Source organism: Cygnus olor, chromosome 1 (assembly GCF_009769625.2).
Source record: "Cygnus olor isolate bCygOlo1 chromosome 1, bCygOlo1.pri.v2, whole genome shotgun sequence".
Classification (NCBI taxonomy): domain Eukaryota; kingdom Metazoa; phylum Chordata; class Aves; order Anseriformes; family Anatidae; genus Cygnus; species Cygnus olor.
Genome location: NC_049169.1, coordinates 41130057 through 41155137, shown reverse-complemented (window position 1 = coordinate 41155137; position 25081 = coordinate 41130057). Strand labels below are relative to the sequence as shown.

The window sequence follows — 25081 nt, the reverse complement described above, 5'->3', positions numbered from 1 at the left end:
AGAGACATCCTGAACCTCGGGCAGAAACTTGGTGACGAGCGCCGACGGGAGGCCCCAGCTCCGTCCCACAGCGCTGCAGGCCGGGCACACCTCGAGGTGCGCTGCGCTGCCCGCACAGCCCGTCGCTGATGCTCACCAGCTGCACAACTGTGGCACAGCATTTCAGCGAGTGCCTTCCTAAGGTCTTAAATAACTGCAAAGCCACCGTACTGGGCTGCAAACGCAGCCAGACCTGCCGACCCTGCACGGCCGTTGGGCTTTGGGCTTCCTGAAGCCATTCGTGTTCGAGCAGAGGGACGGACGGCAGCTCCGTGCTGCCAGGGGTGGGCATGCTGGTGGGCTCTGACTGGTGCCATGGCCTTCCCCTGCCAGTCCCAGCAACACCGGCCTGCCACATTGGGGCAGCTCTGGTTTTTGGGGCCTCCCATCTCTGATGGGTTCCTGGGCATGAGGGTGGCAGCAGCTCGCTTGTGCGTACCAAGCGCTGTGGCCACAAATATGTGCCAAGGGGGTGCATCTAGGGAATTCATTTTCCTTTAGATAGGGGATTTGTTTTTTATTTTTTTTTAATTTAAAAGAGGTTCTCTGGGCGTTTGTGTTTCATTCCCTTCAACGAGCTGTGTGTCCTGGAACTTGCTGCTGGGCAGAAATTACAGCAGGCTACGCGTGTGTAAATTAAACCTTACAACTCCGACCTTAGGTTTACGTGCCCTGCACATTCCCATGTAAAAACCTCATTTTTTCTGCCCCCCAAACCCAACCGGTGACCATCGCACAAACCACCCGGAGCCCTTCCCCCGGCCAGCAGTGCAAGGACGGGGCGGGGGGGGGGGGGCTGCGAGCCGGGCTCCCAAGCAGCAGCCCGCCCTTGCTCCCGCCGCCCGGGCCGTGCCGTGTCGGGACGTGTCGGGACAGGCGGTGCCGGTCGGGAGCCTCCGCGCGGGAGGGGGGGTGGTGGTGCTGGGGGGAGGGGGGGGGGGGTTGGAGCCGCCGGCTCCCGCGCGCAGGAGAGGCGCGGCGCGGGCGGGAGCCTCGTCCCGCGCTGCCGCGCGCCGCCCGCCCGCGCGCTGATTGGCCGGCGGCGCGGCCGGGGCTCCCCGGCGGGCCGCGCCTGATTGGCCGGATCGTACGAGCCGGGCCGGAGGGCGCCAGCGCGGGGCCGGGGCGCCTGGCGGGAGCGGCGGGCGGGCGGCACCGCGGGCACGGCTCCGGGCAGGGCACGGCTCCGCTCCGCGCCCATGGAGCCCGGCGTCCTGAGCCTGCGGGAGCTGGCGGCCGCCCGGCCGGGGCGGAGGGGCCGCGCGGAGCCCGAGGAGGCGCAGAAGGTGAGCGGGGCGCTTTGCGGGGGGGGGGAGCCGCGGGGAGGGTGCCCCCCGGGGTAACCAGAAGGGCTCGGAGAGGGGAGAGGGGAAGGTGCCGCTCGCCGTAATTCAAGCCGGTTGTGACACGGAGCCACGGTCCGGGAGGCTGGTAGTGGGCAGGAGCCGCTCCCGCTCTCCCCACCGCTTCTTCGTGTGGCTCCCCGCGCGAAGGTGGGAGTTTGGGGTGGTGGGACCGCGGGGCTGAGCCCCCTGCACCCCCTTAGCACCAGCCCAGAGACCAGAGGCTGGGGGGAAGGAGGACCATCTCCAGCGCAGGTTACGTGTGGTTTCTCTGCTGCTAAACGTGCAATTGCAAGGATATATCGCATGCCAACGCTATGGGAACCTATATCCCAAGGAGTACCGTGGCCTCCAAATTGACCCCTATTTGTCGCACCGTAGTACGTTACAGCCGGCTGCTGGTAATTGTAAAAGAAGATACTTGTTACGTCCCTGTGGGTTATTCACAGGTGAACGCATGCGGAAATTATACCAGGGCTCAGGACAAGATGCTTTCAGCGAGCCAAGTTTGTGCCCAGTTTGAGTACTACAGGGCTGCTGCTAGTAAAAGCCAGCTTCAGTTGCTACGAAAACTTCTTTGTGCTTTCCAGTTAGACTGCGCTTGATAAAATGATACGTGGAATCACCTGTTTGAATGTCTGTACCTGATAAAATGATATGTGGAATCACCTGTTTGAATATCTGTACCCGCTAGTGATAGCCAAATTGTTCCGAATAAACAGCAAAACACAGGAAACTTGTTACAGCGAACCAACAGTAACTTAATGTATTTATTTCAGGCAATATTCCATTTCAGAATTGGATCTTCTGCAGTACAAAATAAAGCAGTAACAGTACCCACCCTCAAAGTTAGCATGTTAGACTTTTAAAGCTCAACTCAGAACAAGTGTCCTGTTCATAGGGTGGTAAGTAGAATGAAGTGGTAACGGGACTATAAGAACCGAATGTGCTCCCAGGGCAAAAAGGAGATGTGCTGCTTTCTGCGTGGACACTTCTGGAAGTCCTGCTCTGTGCCAGCTCCAGCATACTTCCTGTAAAGAAAACCAGCACGTCCTTCTGTCTTCTTCATCCCCTTAGTCTCCATGAACTGTTTGCACTAACAGGCTAGAGTGAAGTAGGATCTCCTGTTGATCAAAAACTGATCTCTTAGCTACAGGATACCATTGATGCTTTCCCGAATGAGTTCCTTTAGATTAGTTGTTGATCATAGTGGGAGTTCTTGCAGTAAGAAGAAGGGGTGAAAAGACTGGCCTTCCTGTTGGACCCAAAGGTGAAAAAAGTTGGACTGCAGCTAGAGACTGGAGGAACTTGAGCTTCACTCAAGAAATAATGAAAATCAGCTTATGAATTAAGCTTTTCCTTCCAGTTCTAGCTGTAGTCAAAGAATACTGTTAGAGAGATTTTCTTCGTTGTTTTGAGCAGCAGATAGTGCAGATGCAAAGCTTGCTTCGTTTGCACACGAAGTTAAGTTAATTTTAGCTTGACGTCTTGTGACGGTCCAAGCTGTATTCCCAGCGTGGCTTTTCACTGGGGACTTCTCAAGCAGAACACCGTGTCTTCTTGTCAAGCGTGATGTGACCAAAGCACTCTTTCAGCTTCAATCCAGTTGGGTGATTTATGTTCACGGGCAGCGCTGTCTTGTAATAACAGTCAGAATTTTAAAGCCTAATAGGCCAAGTTTGACTGATTGACCTCAGCTTCTGTAATTCACAGTAGTGTCTCATACACACCGTCTCCAGTACGCTAGCATATAGAGTATTTCACTGCTTCTGATAAAGGCAGAAGAACTGTGCTAAATATAGCTTTGAGTGCCAAGGCATGAGTCACTACGATTACCTTTGTAAGAGCAAATGAAATTGATTGTTGGACTGTTTTCTTTCCTGTTGTGTCTAAACAACATTGTTTTTAATAGGAAAACATATTTGATCGATCCAGGATGGCCCCAAAGACTCCCATTAAGAATGAACCAGTTGATTTATCAAAGCAGAAAGGCTGCACCCCGGAAAGAAATCCAATTACACCTGTTAAGCTCATTGACAGACCTCAGCCTGACCCCTGGACCCCCACTGCTAACCTGAAGATGCTTGTTAGTGCTGCTAGCCCCGACATGAGGGACAGGGAAAAGAAGAAAGAGCTCTTCAGACCTATAGAAAACAGCGAGCAGAACGACATATCTGATTCATTACAGGTGAGACTCAGAACAGTTCCCTTATGTTCAGTCACGGCTCTGACCTTCCTTTGATGCTGCCTTGGTTTTCTTCCAAGTGGTCCTTTGCTCCATGTAGGAAATTGCAGTATTTTAAATCATTCCCAAAGGCAGATGCCTATACAACACTAGCTGACCAGTATGAACTTCAAAGATGAAAAGTAGCTGTCTTGGTGGTAATTGGCTTGAGACCTCTCAAGAGCCTGACAATGAATTGATCTGAGAGGATAGTGAAGGAAGCAGAGCTTCAGGTGGGGAAACAGCACAGCTCCTGGAATTATTTTCAAAAAAAAAAATTAGAAAATTGCCAGATCACTTTTAAACAGACACTGTGCTTGTCCACTGTACTACCATTTCCAGAAGCAATCGGACTCTGGTGCAGGCATATTTTTCAAAATACTTTTGCAGTCTTATACCTTGTCCACAATAGTGGACAAGTCCCAACAGACTGGTTGGTTAAAGTCACTTCCAATCTTTTCACTCCAGCCCCAAACTAACAGTTATACAGTATGGACAACTGTTGGGAAGATTTGTACATGCCAGGACTCAGGTAGTGGTGGGGTTGATCTCTGCCCTTGTTTAAGGGAGCGCATCCATGGAGATGATGTTGGATGATGATAAGTGTCGTTAGTTTTCCTCCCTTGGGTTTTTTTCCCCTCAACAACTTTCATCTCCTGGATAACTTCTTATAAAATATCTTTCACTGAGTATCTCAGAGGAAGATAGTTCTGGGGTCTTCCTTCTGAGAAACATCATTTGATAGGTACAGGTCATGCTACAAATACAGATATTACAAAATCTATGGTGACTGTAGTCTGGAGAAATCTCCAATTTAGGTAAGTCATAGAGCAGCAAACAGTTCTCTGAAGATAATTCCTAACACAGCTTCAAATAAGTAGAAATAGCTGATGTTAAAAGTTAATCGTATTACTGATCCAAGCCAGTTATAACAGAAGTGCCCACGGATGTCAGGCAGCATTTTTAGGGTGGCTACTATAAAGAGTTCCCATGTTTTCTAGATAATAAAACCTACAATTAATAAGTTTCTGAACATAAATATTAGAAGAGATGTGGAAGTGTTACTATAAAAGTGTATAAACATTAAAGCATATAAGGTATACCGCTATTTCTGTAGTGTATGAAACTCAAAGAATTCAGAGCAGCAGCCTGCCATAAGGTCGCTTAGTCAGCAAAGGACAACTAAGACCTCATAAGCATGGAAATTTGGGCTTCAACAGCTCCTACCACTCACAACTTCTCTTTGCCAGACAGATTTTTTTTCCCTTTTTTTAACATAGAATCAAAGCCCCAAAATTACCAGTGCAAAAAGATCATCCATCTTCTCATTTTCTTCAACTTGTTTAATAAACATACCTCTTCACGCATTTTTGCCATCACAGATTTCTTATTCCTGCAGGGGCTGAAAGACCATATTAATACCAGCTTATGAAATGGCCTTAAGTTAACAGCTTGACAAAGTTTGATGTTCAGAGGCTGGGTGGTGCCTTTTGTAGCCACTTACTATCACGCTGCCCCCTCCTCCCTACCCCAGCCAGCCCAGTTCCTTAAAGTTAGAGGGCCACTGTGAAGGGCTGTAAAATCTCTTGAAAGTGGTTTTGCAGGAACACTTTGATGGTTTGTACATCTAATTTATTAGATCAAGAGTTTTTTGAGGGAAAATTCCTTCTCCTCTCTCAAAAAGAAATTCTCCTTCCAAGTAGGATCTAGTCATCTTCTGGTTTGGGGTGTTTAGTCTTACTGGTTTGTTTCCTTATGCATAACCATTGTTCCATAAGCTTACAGGTAAGAGTTTTTCAACAGAGATCTCATATGTTGTACACGGGATTAAAAAGAGCTTGCAAGCAAAAGTGTGTCACCCAAGTGCTTGGAAAAAGACCATGTTGTTTTCCTTATTAGAAGTCTGAGCTTGAATATTGACGTCATCTCAAATATACCTTACTTGGCTATGCCTTGCCTCTAAAGTTCTGTACTAAAGGGTTAACTTTTTTTTTTTAACAGTATGATATGGTAGACGACAGCACGGTTGATGAATTTGAAAAGCAGAGGCCCAGCAGAAAACAGAAAAGCTTAGGACTCTTGTGCCAAAAGTTTCTAGCTCGCTATCCAAGTTATCCATTGTCAACAGAAAAAACTACTATTTCTCTGGATGAAGTGGCTTCAATTCTTGGTATGTATAACTGCAAAAATGGGGTAACTGATCACGTGGGGATAACCCTACAGAATGGCCTTCAAAACATCAATCCCATTACTGAGTGTATTTCAGAGTCTGCCTTTCCTTGGGTCTGGATGATCTAATCATGCTAATGAAGAGCTAGAAATGCCTAATATTCTTAAGCATCTTGATAATGCTACCATTTTGAAATCTGCTTTCTGACAGTGCTTTCTACTAAACAGATAAATCCTTCAGCTGTTTACCAACACTGTTGCTCTCTTAAATTTTCAATTTGCTGAACTCTAAAAGAGTTATGAGTTACAAGCCCTCCTAAGGGAGGACTAAAGCAACAAATGACGTCAAAATGGAACATTTAGAGAAACAATTGCAATCTAGTAGGTATAGGAAATGAGCTGGGTTTACTTCATGAATTAGTAATATGCCTGACATTATATCTTCCATGATCTCATGGTTCATCAAGGTTATCTTAGTTTTAAATGCTGTCTTGTGAAGGGAGGCTACAAGGAGGCCTGAAAAAGTAGAATGAGAAAATGTGTTGTGTTGAGGTGGTGAGAATGTATGAGCCTATTTGCTGGATCTGTTGTCAACTTTGGTCTTTTTTTTTAAAAAAAACTTATCTGAGAGAAGTAATAAAACCTGGGAGAGAGGACTCAGATCACAGCAATAACAAAAGGATCCAGGTCCATCGAGAGGAAGGGCTTTATGGAATTGGGCTTAAACTAAATAAATATTTTATATTTAGAACGTTATGTAACAGAAAAGAAGTAGCAAAATGAAATGTGTCCCTTTGGGGAAGAAGGAGAACAGAAATGTAATGTTCTCTGAAGCTCTGGTGAGAAAGTCCATTTCCGTGCCTTGGTAATGGGAAGTGAAAATAGAAGAGGATTCAGATAAAGTAAATAGTTGAACAATTCCTTTAAAAAGTAATATATTTTTTTAAAGTGGGGCTGTTATTCCTTTGTATGTTTGCGTGTAATACTAGTACCCCATCCTTGTGTAGGTAACCATGAGTAGTGCATTGTCCTGTGTTGGGGGTGGCATTACCTTGCTTCCCTAAAGACTAGAAATCTTGCTTTAAAGCTTAGTACTGGGGATCTTACCTCCAAGAAAGGGATTTTTTTTGTTCTCGATTTGATTTTCACTTCCTTGCTTGTGTGCATCCACTTGATTCAGCAACCACAAAACCATTCACTGCTGATAGTGCTGCTACGACTACGTAGGTCTGTGTTCACTGGAAAGCTGGCTATGGTAAGGCCACGAAGAGGACTGTGCTGTTAGTGCCTGATGGACACCAGAATGTGTGTAGCAGTGTTTTTATAGAGTATCTTTTCACTCCAAAATCTCTATGCACTTGGAAACACTCATGCATTGTTTATCCTAATATGCATTTGAAGCTGGTAAATGTTATCCATATTCCCCAGATGGGTAAACAGATGCATCAAGGCCTTGCCTTCTTCAGGGAAGTCTTTCAAAACTTTCCCACTTAGCCAGCACTTGTTCTGCTCAACTGATGTTAATAGTGATGGGATTTCAGGTGCAGATACTGCCACTAGCTTGTTTTGTCATACATAACACGGGTTAGTGTGTTATGAAACATAGCCATGCTTCAAACAGAGCTGGAAAGAAGTACCCAGGACAGTGAGCAGTTAGCCTGTTCCTGTTCAATCCCCAACCTTGCTCATACTGGTCAGGCTGAACCCTAGTTGGCCATACTTCGTCGATTTTCCCAGACCTAGGTGGCACTGAGAGCTTGTTTCTGCTGCAGGAGTAAGATTTTGTATCTGCCCTGTGTCAGTGCCAGGCTCAGAGCCTTTCCTGCCCTCACTGTTACACACATGCTTGTAGACAGGTATATGCCTGAGCTCTGAAAAGAAGGGCCAAAGTGCTCTGAAAATCTGAGGGCAGTGTGAATAGATGTGAGTGAGGCTGAGCAAACCGCAGCCAGTTCTGAACACAGCATAGATGTTGTAAGCTGAAGTCACGGCGGGGCTAGCAGCTAACTGCTAGAGAGCATCATACCATGGGGTTAGTCATACATAAGTCAGCTTTAATCATGCAGATTGGGATGGATTTAATGTAATGTGTCCAGGAAAACAGTGAAAGACGTGTTATGAGTGTATATTGAACAGCCTGTGTTCAGCTTCTGCTAAAAAGCATGTTAAACTAGGCAAGCATCGATGTCTCTTATTTTTCTCACTTAAAACAGGAGTTGAGCGGAGACGAATTTATGACATAGTGAACGTCCTGGAGTCCTTGCACCTGGTCAGCCGCGTGGCCAAGAACCAGTACTGCTGGCACGGCCGGCACAACCTTAGTCAAACTCTGAAAATGCTTCAGGAGGCAGGAGAGCTGCAGTATGGAGAGCTAATGACCTTCCAGCACAAGGAACAGGACTTCGAGTATAAGCTTGGAGAGCGGAAAAAGGAAACTGTTCCAGATTCTCAAGACAGACCGTTACTTGACTTTTCAGAACCAGATTGCACCTCCGGTAAGATAACTAATGTGTGTGATGTGCTGCATAGACACCGGTCTCTTTCTCCAGTTTACTGTGTGACTCCCTTGCTTTGCTTTTAAATTATATAGTAAACGTGTATGTGTGTATGTGTATATATATATGTGTGTGTATATATATATATATATATATATATATATATACATATATACACATACTGTTTGCAAAAAGGTGCTGAATTCTCTGCAGAGGTTACAGAACTGTCTGTGTTATGCCTGGCACTGGTGTCAGGACAGATTTTCCTTCTCTCCTCTGGACTGGCAGGAACTTCTGCCAGATGCTCCAGTTCTTCTTCCCTGCCCATACCTGGCAATAAATGCTTTGTCCTGACAGAAGGTGACATGTTCCATTTGTCTACTATTTACGTGTTGCCCATATAATATATAGCATTTAAGTCCATTGAAACCACAAAATTGTAGTGGCACTGTGTAACATAACAGAATTAGCTTTGGAGTCTGACTTTGTCAAGGCTGTTTCTCTGTAAGCTTTAATTTTTACCCTCTTTTGAGGGGAGACTCCGGTCTACATTACTTAGTTATCTGCTGCCTTTCAAAAGCTTTCTGCTTCCCAACAAGAAAATGCTGTAGTCCTTTTATGTGTGAGAAACCTACTTACTAGTTTTCTGTCTGTGTTGGATGATATATGCTAAGAGGCTTGGCTGTTATTTCTAACGCAGCATCTGCGAACAGCAGAAAGGACAAGTCATTGCGGATAATGAGCCAAAAGTTTGTCATGCTGTTCCTTGTCTCCAAGACCAAGATAGTCACTCTGGACATTGCAGCAAAGATATTGATTGAAGAAACCCAGGATACAGTGGACCACAGCAAATTCAAAAGTAAGCTGGCTTTTAAGAGACAAATCAGTCAGTGAGTAAAGAAAATGGGGGCATTGAACTGACACCAGTAGACAGCAGCAAGAGCGGGTCTGGGATCTTTGCTGAAATGTGGGTTTGTTTTTTTAATCAGAAATGCTAGATACTGTAAATAGACATTGGGGTGGGGAAGGGTCAATTCGACAATTATCTACAGGTTTTAGCTTGGGGATAATTAGAATGAAGACAAATCAGGTTTCTGATTTGAGTTTTTTTATACTTTATACCTTGCTTCCTGTTCCTTTCTGAATGACGTTTCAGAACTTACTGAAATGAAATGCATTCTTTAACGGAATTGATGTTTCATCTGCAGACATGTTACTTCTCACTCTGGAAACTTTTCACAGCTGGATAGCACAGTTTGTCTTTCAGTGGGATTTGGTACTTAGATCCCTTGGATAACTTGGAAAAACTCAGCATTAAGAAATAATTTTGAACTTGTAAAAATAAAGTACTAGCGCTTCAGTCTTAGAATTCTACTCCAGATGCCAGAGGGACATAAGGACTTTAACTGGGTAATGGGTTTGGGTACCATATCCAGCTCAAACATGTTATTTATCGGAGTCACAGCTTTTTCTAAGGGTGTTTCATTTTTAAGACTGTAAATACATGTCCTCTTGTGATCAGCTGTGTACATCCATGAGCCTCTTGCCCCTGTGCATGTCTTTTCCCTTTATGGAGGTTGCTGCCTTTTCTGGGCATCTGGTGATGTAATCCTTCCCTGTAATCCCTCCCTTACCATTTCCATCAAAATGAGGTAGGCTGGCTTAAATTTGACTAGCTAAGCTGGATGAGCAGCCAAGATAAGAAGCAGTGACAAGCAGGTGGAAGTGGGAGCTGGCATGGCAGCCTTTATAGGAGGTAGCTCAAGTCCATCCCAATTTGATTTTACCACCTCATCTGAGCGCTATGGTGATATTCTGGAAATGAAATTACTACATACATATGTACTGTGTTCGCTGTAGGTGTGACTGTACTATTTCTGTCCTTTCCTGTTAGCAAAGGTACGAAGGCTGTATGATATCGCCAATGTTCTTACCAGCCTGTGCTTGATAAAGAAAGTTCACGTCACAGAGGAACGGGGACGCAAGCCAGCTTTCAAGTGGATTGGGCCTGTGGAATTCCCCGGAAAGATTGGTAAACTGTGAAGCTCATAGCCCTTTGCTTTTTCATTTGACATTCTCTTCCAAATTATAAAAGGTTGTTTTCTGTGTGTAAAGAACGATCTGGCATTCATTGTCCACCCTGTGGTTTTTAACTGCTTGCCAGCTCAAAATTTGCCCTTGTTATACTTCACGCTCGAAGGCTGGAGCTGTCGAGGGATATTGAATGATGACACTATGACTTGCTGGTATTTTTACATTGCCTTACCTAACTATGAATAATTGTAAGAACGGTAGAGCAATGGAAGATCATGCCTATGTCTCCAAATCTGTGTTCACAGGTCTTCTGGGCTGCAAAACCTTAGTAATTGTCATAAGTAGACAGCAAGTTATTTTCTTAGCAAGAGAACTTGCCAAGGAAGACTAGGGCTGTTTCTTGCACGTTTCCCGATGGAAAGGTTTGCCTGTAAAGGAGGAGGTTGGCCAGAGCTTCTCTTGTAAGCTGCTGATTCTTGGCTAGAAGCCAGTGCAAAGGAAAGTCTTGTGCTATGGTATTTTCTACTTGGGTCTGGCCAGTGCCAGGACCAAGTGAAAGTAAAGCATATCCTTACTGCCATCTTTAGTCCCTTTTACCCTTCTGGGCGTACGCACTGGACTGTAGCTGCTGTCTGCATCTGCCATGACATAGAAAGGAGGGAAGGCTTTTTCTTTTCTATCCGTGCTCACTGAACCGTGCTCTACTTCAGTGTTGTGTGGTTTGGGGTGGCATAGAGGTTACCTCTTATGGCCAAGTTTGCTAACGTGGCAGAAGCCTAAACAGTGAGCTGTGTTCCTTGAGGGACTGTTGTACGAAATTGTATTCCTTCAGATGAGCCAAGAGGGCATAACCCAACATCTGATCCTCTACCAGGGGAGCAGAGAGGCGCCTGTGCCCCATACCCGATCTGTGCTACTGGGAAGCAAAGGTTTACACGTCACGCATCGTTTAACGGCACGCAGCCTTGTGAAGGGACCAAAAGGAAGGTCAGTTCTGAGCCCAGCAGTCCACGTCAGGAGAGGCAAGGTAACTACTAAGGAAGCATGTTTACTTGTATCCCGCTGGATCTACCCAAACGTGGGCCCACCAGTTTAAGGCTCTCGTCTGGGTGAAACAGCCTAATAAAATATATATGAATTACCCTAGGGAGGTGCCAATAGTTCTGCTGCCCAGGTGATGAGACTTGTGTTCTGGATCTTCCAGGCAAGTGCATAAAGTTAGATGAGATGAATCTGGGTGACACTGCCTTGAATCAGCAGTTTATTTTCTGGTAAACATTTCCGTTCTTCACTAACTGCAACTTTTGTGTGGTTTCTTCTGTTGTAATTTGGTATAGATGAAGAAGGATTCTTCAGACACAAAAGCTTGCTTTATGTTATGCTTCATAATATAGTGGAATTTTCTATAACAATCTAATGGAAAGCTCTTTAAAATGGTAAAGCAATTACAGGGCCTTTCACAGTTCCCTGTTACAGGAAACGATGATGTCAAGCACCCCTCCAGTGGGACTGAGAGTTGTGAGTATCTTGCAGGTTCTGACTCTGGGTGATTAGTGAATATTATAAAAATGTACCAGGGAATTAAAATTAGATCTGTTATTTTGTGTGGCCATTATGAAAATATGCTTGGTAAACATACCTGTTACTAATTGAGTGCTCCTTTGTTCTTTCAGCCTATATTGTGAACTCAGATGAATATTGCTCAAAAATGAGAAATCTAGCAACCGTCTGTAGGCAGAAAATAGAGGAAGATACTAGGTAAGTCAGTCTTACAGACTTCTGTCTAGTTACAGCTTGGTGCTTGTCATGTTTGGTTCAAAGTTAGTTTCCATTAATGGGACCAAGATAGCAATAATGAGACCCTAGCAATTTTCAGTTTTAATTTTGATACGTCTCACTATGGCTTGTTTGTTTTTTCTTTTTTTCAAGAGAGTCATTCTAACATGCAAAAAGTCTTAATGTAGAATGAAACAAACTTATAAACTGACATACCTCAAACTCCTTTGCTTATTTGTTCCCTTACTATTCTGTCAAACCATAAAACAACCTCACTGCTCTGTTAATTAAAAGCTTTCTTCATGAACTTATCCATGGCCAGCTTATACCTACATGTATTTGTACCACTGTCCTTTAGCTTCAGCAGTTGTTCTTTATCTCAGGTGTGTTTATATAGGGCATTCCTGCCTCATTCGACCTATTATTTAGGTAGGCTGAACAAATCACAATTCCGCAGAAGACCTCTCTGTCATCTTAGTGGGTTTTCTCTATACCTGTCCTAATTTGAATTCATCTGTGGGTGCCAGGCATATCTCCCTTTTGACCTTTTCTTCTCCTGTCAAGTGCAACTGAAAGCATTATTGTTCTGCCAAGAAATTGAGGAGTCTGCTTCTGTATAACCTGATATAATAAAAAAAAAAAAAGACACTCTTGTAAACTGTGTAAAATAAGTGGAGTTTCCTGGTGAATGTGGAAACGTGGAAACATTTACTCTTAAGAATGTACCTAGTTGCTTTTGAGGATAATACATGGGTTTACTTTTGTACTAAATGTTTTTCTTTCTTCTTTGTTTTAGGACCAAAGTTTGTGCCACAGAAACAATACTAAATTCAGCAAGGAACCCAAGTATAACCTCACCTCTCTCCCTTCTTACGGTTCCTGGGGACTCTGATTTTTGTGTTAACCCTTTGCCTCAGGCAGTTTTCCCTGTGGTTCAGGCAGACGTGCCAAGTGTCTTGCTGCCAAATGGGGTCAGCAACCAAGCTCTACAACCCTCCGCTCCAGCAGCCTCCACAACAGAAAATGGAAAACCTACTCTGCTCCCCAGCCAGCCCTTCTTGTGTTTTCCCTCATCATCCCTTTTTATGTTGTGCGGTGGTCTTCAGGAAAATCTCTTGAGGGAGAACTTGCCTGCAGCAGGAGACGTAGGAAACAGGAGCGCAGAGGAGAAGGCCTCACCTGTGGAAGCTCAGGGTGCCGGCCCTCTAGCTGGCTGTCAGAAACGCAGCTCCCACGAGTGCACGTCGCCCTCTGCACCTATAGATGATGAAGAGCCAGCTGCTAAAAAGCAGACTGTGGAACAGAGTGATGGCCCTCTCTCACTTGTAGTACCCAAGGTAAAGAAGTGAATTGCGTTATCACTTAGGCTTCCCGTTAGTGAGGGAAGACTTTGCCCAAGACGGTGTATTTATAAGTGAAAATTCACTGCACCGCTCTTGTTACAGATACAAATGCTACTTCTCACATGTTAATACAATTATATGGGTGCTGTGTCAGCAAGTACAGGCATTAATTGGGAGAAATTTTCACACTGGGAGGGGAAAATGGGTTGTGATTGCTTTGCATACTGAAAGGGTGATCAGCTGTTCTTGGGAATCAATGCCTTGAGCCTTGTCTTCAGGCTGGCAGAAGGGACGAAATCAATGTGACTATTGCTATTCATCTTGCCCTGTTTGCTTCAGCTTTCCCAGACAGCAGCAGCATTGCTTACTCCACTGAGCTACAGAAAATGTGACTAGCACTTTCCCCCTACTCTCCGTCCTGAATCCCTCTCTCACCTGGTACTGCCCACAGCAGAATGGTGAGACAGGAGATTGTGGTGAAGGTGAAGGGTGTCAGTCTCAGTTCTTTTAGCTACTCAAAATAGGTGTCAGGCTCAAGGGTGTATCAGTGCTTGAATATATGCCATCTGAAACAGATGTTTTTCCGTATCAATAGAAAGAAATGAATCCCCAAGCTCAGGTACTTCTTAACTACTGTTTCCAAGTACTGAAAGTGAACTGCAGCACTGGGCACAGGAGTCAGGCATCACTAAAATTGCTCTTCAAACCCTCAGACAAAATCTTGAATGCAGTGACTTGCTAATCAGCTTTGCCCTGCTCTTGTACACAAGTACACATTTTATTCTTTAGCTGAGGAAGGTGTATGAGAGACATCATTTTGTATTTCAGTTTGGATGCCTCATTACCTCTGTTTTTCCTTAGAAGCCTTCTGAGTTGCACAAGGCAGATTCTACCCCAGGGAGCAGCTGTGCATCTGCTGTACATCTAGAAGCTTTTCATCTTGACCTCTCAAGTCCTGCTGCTCCAGAGACTAAAGACAAAAAGTCTACGAGCCCTTTAGATTCTCAGGAGCAAGAAAAATGGCCTAAGAATAAAGACCCCGACGAACCTTCTCCAGGAAAAGAGCACCCCTCTAAAGAAAATGCCAATCAACCTTTTCTGCCACAGTATCTTTATGTTCAGCCTACTGCTGGTAAGGACAGGCATGAGATCTAGAGGTACTCAACCCTCTCTATCTGTTCACTGAGCTGTTCAAACAGGGAGACCTACAGATAGGTCAATAAGTCTATAGTTGGCACAAAAAGCGTCAGCGGTTTTCCATGGCAGTTTAATAGCTCTGAATTCTCTTAACTCCATATGAACTGTTGCTTCTCTGAAAATGCAGACTTTTTTTTTTTTGAGGTACCCAGACATTACTAGAGATAAATAATGTGGATTTTCTATGCTTGCATTCTATGGGGGAAAAAAAAAAGCCAATCTGGCATTCAAAACTGGGGGCAGCTGGAAGACTAGATTTGGCAGAAAGGCAGCCAGAATAGTGCAAAAGCATTCCTCTAAGGGGTCATCTGTGAATTTCGTACTTTCTTGTCGTGTGAATCAGTGGGGTAATCCCACACAAACTGAGGCACTGAGAGCACTGAGGCACATGGACACATTGGGGATGGGAAGGAAGCAGCGGAAAATACTGAAAACACAGAATTTCATGTCCACCCTTTTTGTGACTGTGCTCGTGTGGCATGGAAGACTATTTTGTGGGTACACCATACATGTGGCAGATTTTCATGATTGCTGCTTTATTATTTGATTCCTTTGTCCAAGAATGGGTTCTGTGGGACTTCACGTATGTGGAGCGACTTATAGGATAGAGACCTCAGTTAGAAAATGTTGATCTTGGAGTTTTTGTAAAGTCTGACAAACAATTCAAAACAATATTTCAACTGTTCTAAGGAAAATGAGCATCTTTGGGGTATATCTTTGTGGAGGTTTTCCATTTGCGTTTTTTTTCTTGTCAAAACCCAGTGTATATGCTTTTGTACAGCATAGAATGTGATTCCTGTTAGCAAAGAGTTTCTTTAGCCAAGATGTTAATTGTAACTCAAGTTAGAAGCAGAAAAGAGCAAGGGTGTAGTTGGTGCTTAATATGAGTAAAGCAAATGGATGCAGACATGGTGAACAGGCAGCAGGGGGGGACATGGACGTAGGTAGGAAAAGGGGGGTTGACTGGACAGCCAGTTTTTTCTTCCTGAGCAGCCTCTCTCTTTCTTCTGCTTTTCATCCTCTCCTGTTCTAGATGAAGTTATAATAAGTTAATTCCAAATTTGTCAACTGTGTTAATGCCTTGCTGTTTCTCTTTGATTTAGGACTAAGCAATTTTAATTTCCTGTTCTCTGCAAACCAAGCTCCCGGTGCCATTGGGCTGGCTGCAAGCCAGTTACCTTCTCTCAGCATCCCCTGTGTCATGGTGCCATCAGCAGCCTTGGCTTCCTTCCCTCTCGTCTGTTCTCCTGCGATCCCCAGCCCTCTTTCTCCAGTTCCTGATGGCTCTTTCTCCGCTGCTGCCTCCATGAATATCAGCATGTCTGGCCTGACATCGACAGCACCTGTTTTCATCGGCACCACGGCAATGGTTACTCCAAATGCCCCCCCCTCGGTGGATCCCCAGCAAACAGCTCACCCCGCTGTGCACCTGAGTCCTGTGCTTGCCAGGTCCTGCAGTACTGTTAAACTGGACTCCCCTGTGTGCATGGGGCATCCGGTGACCCTCCTGAAGCTGCAGCAGGTAAGACCAAAAGGTGACTGAATGACAGTGAAGCAGCAGCTCCAGCTCACTGGCACTGAAGTCAACTCGTGCCGCAGGCTGGTGCCTGTGCATCAGAGCAGCAGGTTGGCAGGCTGGGACTTGGTGTCCTCCACCTAACGTACACGTCCACCCGTACTGGTGGGAGGGCAGTGAGTTTTAAAACACTTACAAGAACTTTAAAAGATAGAAAGTCTGGCACAAATAGGGGTAAAAGATGAGTTGCTGGTTGTTTTCCCCGAGATTTGAGTGAGTATTTTTTCCATTTTGACACTGTCATTGTAAGCGTATCATGCAGGAGCTATAGGAAACACATTGTAGGAGGATTGTTTGTTGTATTTCAGGAGTTAACTGGCTAGAACCAGGTGGTAGTGTGCTGGGAATCCTCACCCCCAGTTCTAATCACTGTTCACCAAGGAATAGAAACGTAATGGCAGCATCAGATCAGAACTGGGGGAAAACACCAATTTTCATGGGTTTTGTTGAACCTTTTTATAATGATAGTTTTAAAAATGGTAATAGGCTTTTAAAGTAAATAAATGAGGAATTCAAAAATGAACGGCTTACCTAACTGAGGTACAATGATGATATAAAGCAGTCATGTCACGCTGTTACCTGGGTCTTCACAACTACTGGCAGTGACATTCTGGCACTGCTTTAGCTTAAATTTGTAGATCTGTGATGTGTTCTCCTATTTTCTAATGCAGAGACAAATCGAAGTTTTGGAAGCTTTATGACAGTTATTTTATGTTTATTTTGTTAAGACTTTATAAAAAGTCTGTAACGGAGCCTATCTGATTACAGATACCAGCGTTAAAGGTAACAGTAAAGTGGCACTTAAAACAGAAGTGGCCTGGGTTTAGGAAATTAATTTTAGATCTGTTTTGATGCTAGCAAATAACAAAAGTGAGTAAAACAATAAGGAGGAAAAAGAGCCATTTAAGCTAGAGGCCAAAATTGGCATAAGAATGAATGGGTATGAACTAGCTGTGAATACATTTAAGTTGGAAATGACATGGAGGCTTTCAGCTTCACAGAAGTGATGTACTGGCAGACAACCCCAGAACAAAAAGCAGGGGCAAAGACCATACATAGCCTTTCATGTGGAGCTTCTGAAAGGATTGTGTGACGTGGTTTCCTATAGTAGCTGGGTACAGGGCTCCATGTCTACAAGCTCTCTTCTGTTTGCATGCTTGCATGTAGGCTTCGATAATTGCTGAATTACTTTCTGTTTTGTTTCACAAATAGCCTTCATCAACTCCTGTCACTCCCAAGAGTATTCGTCCTGCACGTCATGAGACATTTTTCAAAACTCCTGGAAGTCTTGGAGATCCTGGTGCATGGAAAAAAGGTGAAGGCAGCCAGACCAGAAATGCCAGCTCTGTGCAGAGGCGACTAGAAATCTCTAGTAGCAGCAATGACTAACCCCACAGGTTGCAAAGGGTGGGCAGATTGTCCTAGGACACTGTGTCCATTACAAGAGAACAAGCTTTTATTTGACAAGAGGAGCACGTTAAAATGTCACCCCTTTTGGCATGCTTCCCCATCATCTTTTCACCCACCAGTTCTGTTAACCTTCTTCACAAATCATCCTTGGTAGCAAAAACCTTTTACTTAATTGTTCTTCAGTACTGATTTGAATTCAGATGCAGTGCTTCACACAGCCTTGTGGGCATCAAATTGTATTTGTGGTTTTAATTTGGAAAACTCTCTCTGTTGCTGTGAGGAGATGCAAACAGATTTCCTTGGAGTCCCCATGGGTTCTTTGTTCATGGTTTTAAGTGAGACGTCTAGCACTTATCTGGGGTAAGCGTGATTTTTTTTTACATATACTCTACTTACCCTGAGTAAATCTGCGGTGAAATTGATAAACTTCTACAGTTGCAAGAGCAACTGCGTCCTTAGTTCCAATCTGTCAAACCCTGCCTCTGCAGTACAGCCTCTTGCTATTTATTTTGTACGTTAGAGTGGGAGCTTCAGAATAACAGATTTTCTCAGGGTAGGATTACTTGAATGTCAGTTGATTGTTGTACAATTTGCCCAGCACTTGTGGTTAGGAAAACCTAATAATAACACAATATGATTGAATGTATACGTGAAAAATGTTAAGACCAAAATAACTGTGAATGTTAACATTTTTATAGTTATGTTAACGAACTGCGTTGTTCCTTGGGTTTCTTTCTCCTAATCTGAGCAAAAAGTACAAGGTAGATATAAAGAATACAGAACCTGATTCCTTAAATCAGTTGGACAAATTAATTTGAGAATGTCAAGCCACTGGGAGGGCAGTGCTAAGATTTCATCTACCATTAAAAATATGTTCTAGTCTTTATGACTCAGAAACACTTGTAAGTCATTAACCACATGATGAGGTTCAGTTTAACCTGAGTCTACTTAAGTCTCCTTAAGTGCCTACTTAAGTCGATTTTAAGTAAACCCTTAAGGGGTATAGACTGAAGTGCCTAGCTGTTCTTTTATGGGAATTTTGTCACTAGCTAATAGTGCATTTGAGTGTACTTGGAAGACAAGGGAGATCTTACATTTTTGGCACATACCTATCTAAACCATAAAAAGAAGCTGAAAAAGAATGGGAGCCATAAATTTTGGAACTGGGAGAAAATTATCCGTCCTCCTTATGAGAAGATAAGGAGGAAGAAAAGGGCATGTATAACACTTAACATTCAGGGTCCTCACATAATGGATGGTGCTATTAATAATATAGGACATAAGAGTTAATGCTCTTATGCTTTGGTATGTTTTCACTGGTGTAGCAGTATGCCGTTAAATTTGTGCAGTTTCCTCTTTGGAAGACAGAAAGTGTTGTTGTTGACATCATGTTACTCCAGATTTTCAGCAAACACAGGGCCAACATTGTCAGCTCTTCTGTCATGAGCACCAACTTTGTATTGAATGGTACTGGTTTTCCAAGGGTAAATACACTGTGGTGTGCTACTTGGTTGGTCAAGGGAGGCTAGGACTGGCTTTGGGGGCTGGGGAGTTGGTAAGGATTTTTATTTTTATAATGAAATGTTATTAAAATGGAATTTAAGAACGAATTTTAGTGAAACTGGGAGCTGAATAATGTGGCCTTATCTTAGAACAGACCAATAACAGCCTTATAAGGAGAGCTGGTTAGCCCTCATTGAAAGAAAGTCTCTATAGCAGAATTATCATAGGAAATTTCAGGGGTGGTAAGGAGAAATCTTCAGACTGCTAAATTTTATTTTTTATTTTTTTAATTACACTACAGTTGTGAAAGTTTACAATTTTTGCTTCTGAATTATTTCTTCCTATACCCCCACTTAAATTAATTTCATTTTGAAAAAGGAACGTGTAACTGGCACAGTGGTGCCACTGCATTTCTGCTAACATACATTTGTTGCAATTCTGGCTGGAAACGGGTTGCTGGGGTTCTGGGTGACGTGATGGATATAGATTCTCCAAACCTTGTTTTTTCTCTTCACCTCCAGTATGGTGCAACTTTTTAATGAAATGGCAGCTGGGAGCTGAGAGGAGGATTTGTCTTAAGTATTCACTCTCTGCTCCAGTTGAAGCATCATCACAAAAATTGCCTCCTTGTGTCAGTTATGTTACTCTGAGTCATAACTAACCTAACTATACTTGAAAATGCAGGAGCTGAAAGTGTATCTTCGGTTTCCAATTTCTGCTTCCACTTTTGAGTTTCTGTAAATACAGCAGGCCTGGAATTGAGGATTGACTCCCTCACAATCAAAGCTGTTTGATGGGTTGCTGTTGTGAAAGCAGATTTGGGTTTGGGAGAAGAAGGGGAGTTTACATGCTGTTCTGTTTTTGTCAATGCAAAATTCTCACTGGAGTAGGTGGAAGGGAGTGATGGAGCAGCAGGACTGAAGCGTTTGGGTGATGTTGGGAGCAGTGCTACTAGCAGCACCTGAGCTGCTGTACTAGACTTGGCAAGGCAGAAGGGTGGGTTGTCAAGAGGGAATGAGTTTACATTTCCCATCTTTACCTTCACTGAAAGCTGAAAACATAAATTAAATTAGTAACAATTCACCAGCAAAGTAGCTTTGGAAAAGCAGAATTTTTATTTGCACTGACAAGAAGTGCATGCCCATGATGTTCTGCAGGGTTTATAAAACCTTTTGGTTTCAAGACAGTTGTTAAGGAGGGTGAGCGTGTAACTTATACTTGAATCTACCTGCCACGTTTACATTTCTGATTATCTTTTGTAAATTGGTGCTATTTCTGTATTTAAAAAGCTGTATTTTTAATGTAAAGCTGCTTCCAGTTTGTATCTTTGCACTGCTAGTTTAATATAGATATTAATTTTATTGCTGCTTGTAACTGTCCTGCTTTTCCTGCTTTCTTGCGATCTTTCTAGCTGTTTGCATATAGTTTTACTCCAATCACACTGAGTTGAATTTTTTAATACTATCTTTTAGCAAAATATTAAACTTTTACAGAATAAAATGGAACTAAAAACAAGGCTGAGGTTGTGATGTCACTATGGAGAGCATCCTTGAAAAGAAATGTCCATCTACCATGCATTCAAATTAGCAGTCACTGTGGAATCTGAGCACTGAATAAGTAACCCCAGCTGCTTTTACATTCAGCTTGTATGCTTAGCACAGACAAGAATCCGCTTTCAGCTACTGCAGGTACAAGGACTACTGCAATATAAACTAACAAAGTCCTGGAGCTGGCTAAGAGAAGGGCCCAGGCCCAAAACCATGCAAAGTGACCCCAATCTCTGCTTCTATAGTATGGGAGAGATGTCAGTGCCAGGATATCACAATTCAGAAGCTGTAACAGGTTGTCTAAATGTGTGCCTGGGGCCTGTCACCCACATGCCTTCTGGCATGAAAGCCTTACTTCTATGCAATGTAAAGGTCAGGAATAACAGCAGTAAGCCATATTTCTCAGCAGGTTGAGGTTTTTTTGCAAGCATTTTCTCAGAGGTGTCTAGCAAAAGCATTGTTCATGTTGTAGATGTGATACCAGGGTACTCTTGAACTCATTGTCATGGGAAAACACCTGTGAACTTTGCTTTGGTTCAGACTTCAGTTTCTTGTCTGAAGAAACAATGAAATGTAGTTGCCTATTTCTCACACTACATAAGATTTTCAGCAGTGATGTTTAGAGGCGGACATAACATTGACCCTGTGCAGATAGTTTTCCCAACTGTTCCTAGTGGTGACAGTACAGCGGACATTTGGGAAGACCCAGGACCTGAAATTTAAGTGGCCAATCATTCAGCTGGTCACCCCAGACCCCCTTTTTCCTGTGTCTGAGAGTTTCCCAGGAGCAGAAGGGCCTGGTACTGGGCTGTGGGTAGGGGCATGAGCCCAAGCACTGTCCACCGGGGGTCCTGCCCCACCACCAGCACCTTGGGGCTGCCCAGGGCACCACTGCTGTCCCTCAGCCCCAGGTCTCCACAGGATGGCAGCAATGCCTGCCTGACTGACAGGCCTCAGGCTCCGAGGAGCAAGGCAGGCCCTGACGCAGACCCATTGTTCCAGGGGTGAAAGCCATGGTCTGCTTGTGCACGCCCACTGACCATGAACTGCTCTTAAAAAAAAACAAAAACAAAAGAGAGTTTAGCTCATGGGGCTGCATGAGCTGAGGTGGCTGGGGACAAGGCTGCTGTGTTCAATTTGTGGCCTACGGGCTGCAGAGGCCTGCGCAGGCAGATGGCACAGCAGAGACAGGGCCATGCTCACCCATGGCCTCGCTGTCATGTCTGTGACATGAAGAAGCTGAACAGGGACCAGGTATAAGAGTCCTCCATACTGTGTCACCTGCACTCAGGCCTTCCTGAGCTCTGCAGGCTTTGATGCTTGTGAACACCATGGTATCTGTACAGTATCTTTAAATCTGATGGCATTTAACCACCTCCATGTACACAAGACACAGCTTGACCCAACACTAAGTTTATGCCTGTTAAAATCTGTGGCAGTTTCAGTACTGATTTCAGCAAGTCCCTCACTGCCCTTTTCCCTCTGTAATTAAAGAGATGCGAGTTAACATCCTGCATCACGGAGAAATGGCTTCAAGATGCCTGAGTTATGACTGGCTGAGTTCCTCCAGAGTCATTTCTAAAATGAAAACTCAGCAGCTCACTCAATATTGTTTGTTTTATTTTTGACCTGTGACTTCACCAATATTAACTTTTCCCTTTCCACTGACAGGAGAGATTGTAATTTTAATAAGATAAAATATGGTATGAGGAGTGCTAACAAACCCTAGCCCTGCTCCAGCTTCTCTAGCAGGGCCATGGCTGTAGTTTTTCTTGGGAAAGAGCATGGCTGTAGCTTCAAGTAGTTCCCGTCCTCATTGGTGTGCTTTTAATTCTCCCTTCTGAAGTAAAGAATAATTAGAGGGGAACATTAAAAGCCCTCTGATTTAGTTCCCTATAAAAAGGGAAAATTAAAAGTGGTGGCATTGCGGATGGAAGTCTTACTGCTCCACAGCCTGGGCTGGGCAGCCAGGACCAGCTGGGAGACAGAAATAATCCCATGGTGCTGGAAGGTGTTAAACGCTGCCAGCAAACACAGCTTTGATCTTGGGCAGCCATAAACCCCTGCGAAGCCCCAGGGCCTAACCACTCCTCATTTGGGTAATGTGGGAGAGGCAGCTGAGCATCCTTACGGAGTAGGAGAACCAGAGCAATAAAACCCACCCACTAGGCACTGCGCCGCATGGGAAGAATCTAACAAAGGCAGGTCTTGAGGAAAATTACAGAGGTTAGCCTGGGGCTGATTGCCAGTACAGGGGTTGCACCTGAGACCTCTTGCAAGTGTGCTCCAGCATTTGGGGGCAGAAAGCCACAGGGAAATCTGCAAAACAGATGTGTACCAGCTGGACATGGAGAGCAGAGCAGGGCTTCACCGTGCTGACCGTGATCCTCTGAGAAGATCCCTGTGGCAGCAAGCATTAGCATCCAGATTCTTTCCGAATTCATTGACTGCACCAAAAATGTGATGAAAATTTAGTCTATTTTTCAAGACCTTTCTCCAAGACCTCCTGAGGGGTTGAAATGAGTTCTCATGGTGTCAGTCAGCACCAACTCAAGCTCCAAAAGCCTCAGGCCTTCCTCTGCTCCCCTAGGAGGGCACAGCTCTGCAGGTGAGTGGGCAAAAGCCTGCCTTGCTTCTTGGCAAAATGCTGTGATGTCCAAGTCTGATACTGCAGGACCTCCCAGGAAAGAAAGGTCCAGTGTGATCTGCTGCAGTCAGAGCCTGGGATTCCTCCATTCTCCAAATAAACAAAGTTCTTATTTTCACCCTGCAGGAGAGCGCAAGATGCCAGACTTTATGCCTTTCCCTCATCTCTGGCTGGGTATTTCTCACCCTGGATGGGTCAGTGGTTTAATTTAGTAGATGGCATTCCAAATTTGGGTGAGAGGAAAGCATGAAACTTTGTTTTTTTTTTTTTGTTTTTTTTTTTCAGAAGTTGCTTTCTTATTTCAAAAATGATGGCTGCAAACCAGCAGTTTACAGACTTATCCTCTAGGTGCAGTATGTTAGTAAAGACACTGTAGGGGAATCAGACCCATCTGCAATACATGTGAAATACTGCAACGTGGTACAGGCTTGCAACACCAGCTGAAATAGTTAAATTTGGAATAGGTTTTAATATTTCAGGAGGAAACTGGAAAATATTTAAAGCCTAGAATAAAAGATAAAGGAATAAAGATTTTACTGCACAACAGTAAATCGTCTAGAAGGAAACACCTCACTTATTTTGCTAGTCTGTTCATTAATGCTGATACAGTTCCTGTATCTCACTAATAGGCAACCAATATGTGATTTAATAACCCTACACCCTTTTAAAATCTCGATTAACTGCTAACAACTAGTTTGTGCTAAAAGCATCCTTGTGTGCCTGAAAAGCACAGGCTATTTAATGAACATAACAAAGAAGATCCTGAACCTCTGGTCAGAGTGAATGTAAGAGGAGATAAATGAGGCTAATTTTCTTCCAAAGTAAGTGCAAGTTTTGTAGTTTTATGTGTCATTTTCCTCCTATTCCCAGAACTGTAACATCACTGGGGCCTGTGACATTGCTCCCACCTTGCACGGCCCTGAGGAGTGAGCTGCCAAGGGGCGAGATAAAACAAACCACCGTTCCCTGACCTATGCTATGGGTTCCTGTTGTTGCTGCAGCTGCACTGAAACTGGGACATTTGGAAGATGTTGATGAAAAATGTCTCTGCAGACACTTTAGGCCTACGTGTCAAACACTTCTCCTGGCTTCCCTTATATTAGTGCAATGCCAGTGGCTCCAGTGGACTTGCTCTTGATTTATGTTGGCTTGAAGGGGAGGAGGATCTGTCTCCTGGTTCTGGGCTTATTTCTGCTCATCATCTACTACGTGACCTTGAGCAAATCAATCTTTGACTTCTCTAAAAGCAGAATGATTATAATCAGCCAGGAACACCACCTTGCCTCACAAGACCTAGCTTGTGGAGGTGATATGGAGGGGGAAAGGGAGAAGGAGAGACGTGAGGCTGGAGAGAGGACATGGGCAGCCTTGTTGAGCAGGCTTTAAGAAACAGGCGGACAAGCACATTCACTGATTTGAAAATGATTTAGAGCTTTTCTGCTTAGCCTCGGTTGGGTCCTCACATTATTAGAGGCTGTCCCTAAGGACATGTCAGAGCCTGCTAGCCTGGTGGAGCATCAAAACCTGCCCTTGTGCTACCACAGTACAAGCCTGATGGTCTTGGACTGACCTTCTCTTGCTGTCTGACCATTACGTGCTATTGATTTTTAATTTAAGACTCCTCTTCACATGTGTGAGGCTGAAATCACATAGATTTTCATAGAGCCCATTATGTCTACAAGACATTCATGAAAATACTTCAAAATGCATTAGATAAAAAATTATTTCAAGAGGCTGAGGAAGCGAAAGCTTTTTCAGTCTTCCCAGCACGTACAATT

The 25081-nt window shown here is 44.1% G+C and overlaps 1 protein-coding gene across 2 annotated transcripts; it reads left to right on the top strand.

The window, feature by feature from the left end:
• Positions 1–1177: 1177 nt before the first annotated feature.
• E2F7 (E2F transcription factor 7) lies at positions 1178–20631 on the top strand. 2 transcript variants are annotated; one of them, XM_040553868.1, is made up of 12 exons: positions 1178–1325; positions 3295–3570; positions 5608–5776; positions 7989–8270; positions 8971–9129; positions 10165–10302; positions 11179–11331; positions 11978–12062; positions 12877–13417; positions 14285–14555; positions 15724–16142; positions 17409–20631. In XM_040553868.1, exons 1-12 carry the CDS (start codon positions 1239–1241, stop codon positions 17583–17585), a joined length of 2757 nt encoding a protein of 918 aa, XP_040409802.1. In that variant the 5' UTR covers positions 1178–1238; the 3' UTR covers positions 17586–20631. The 2 variants fall into 2 exon arrangements, with proteins under 2 accessions (XP_040409802.1, XP_040409795.1); XM_040553861.1 differs by having other exon boundaries at positions 11137–11331.
• Positions 20632–25081: the final 4450 nt, after the last annotated feature.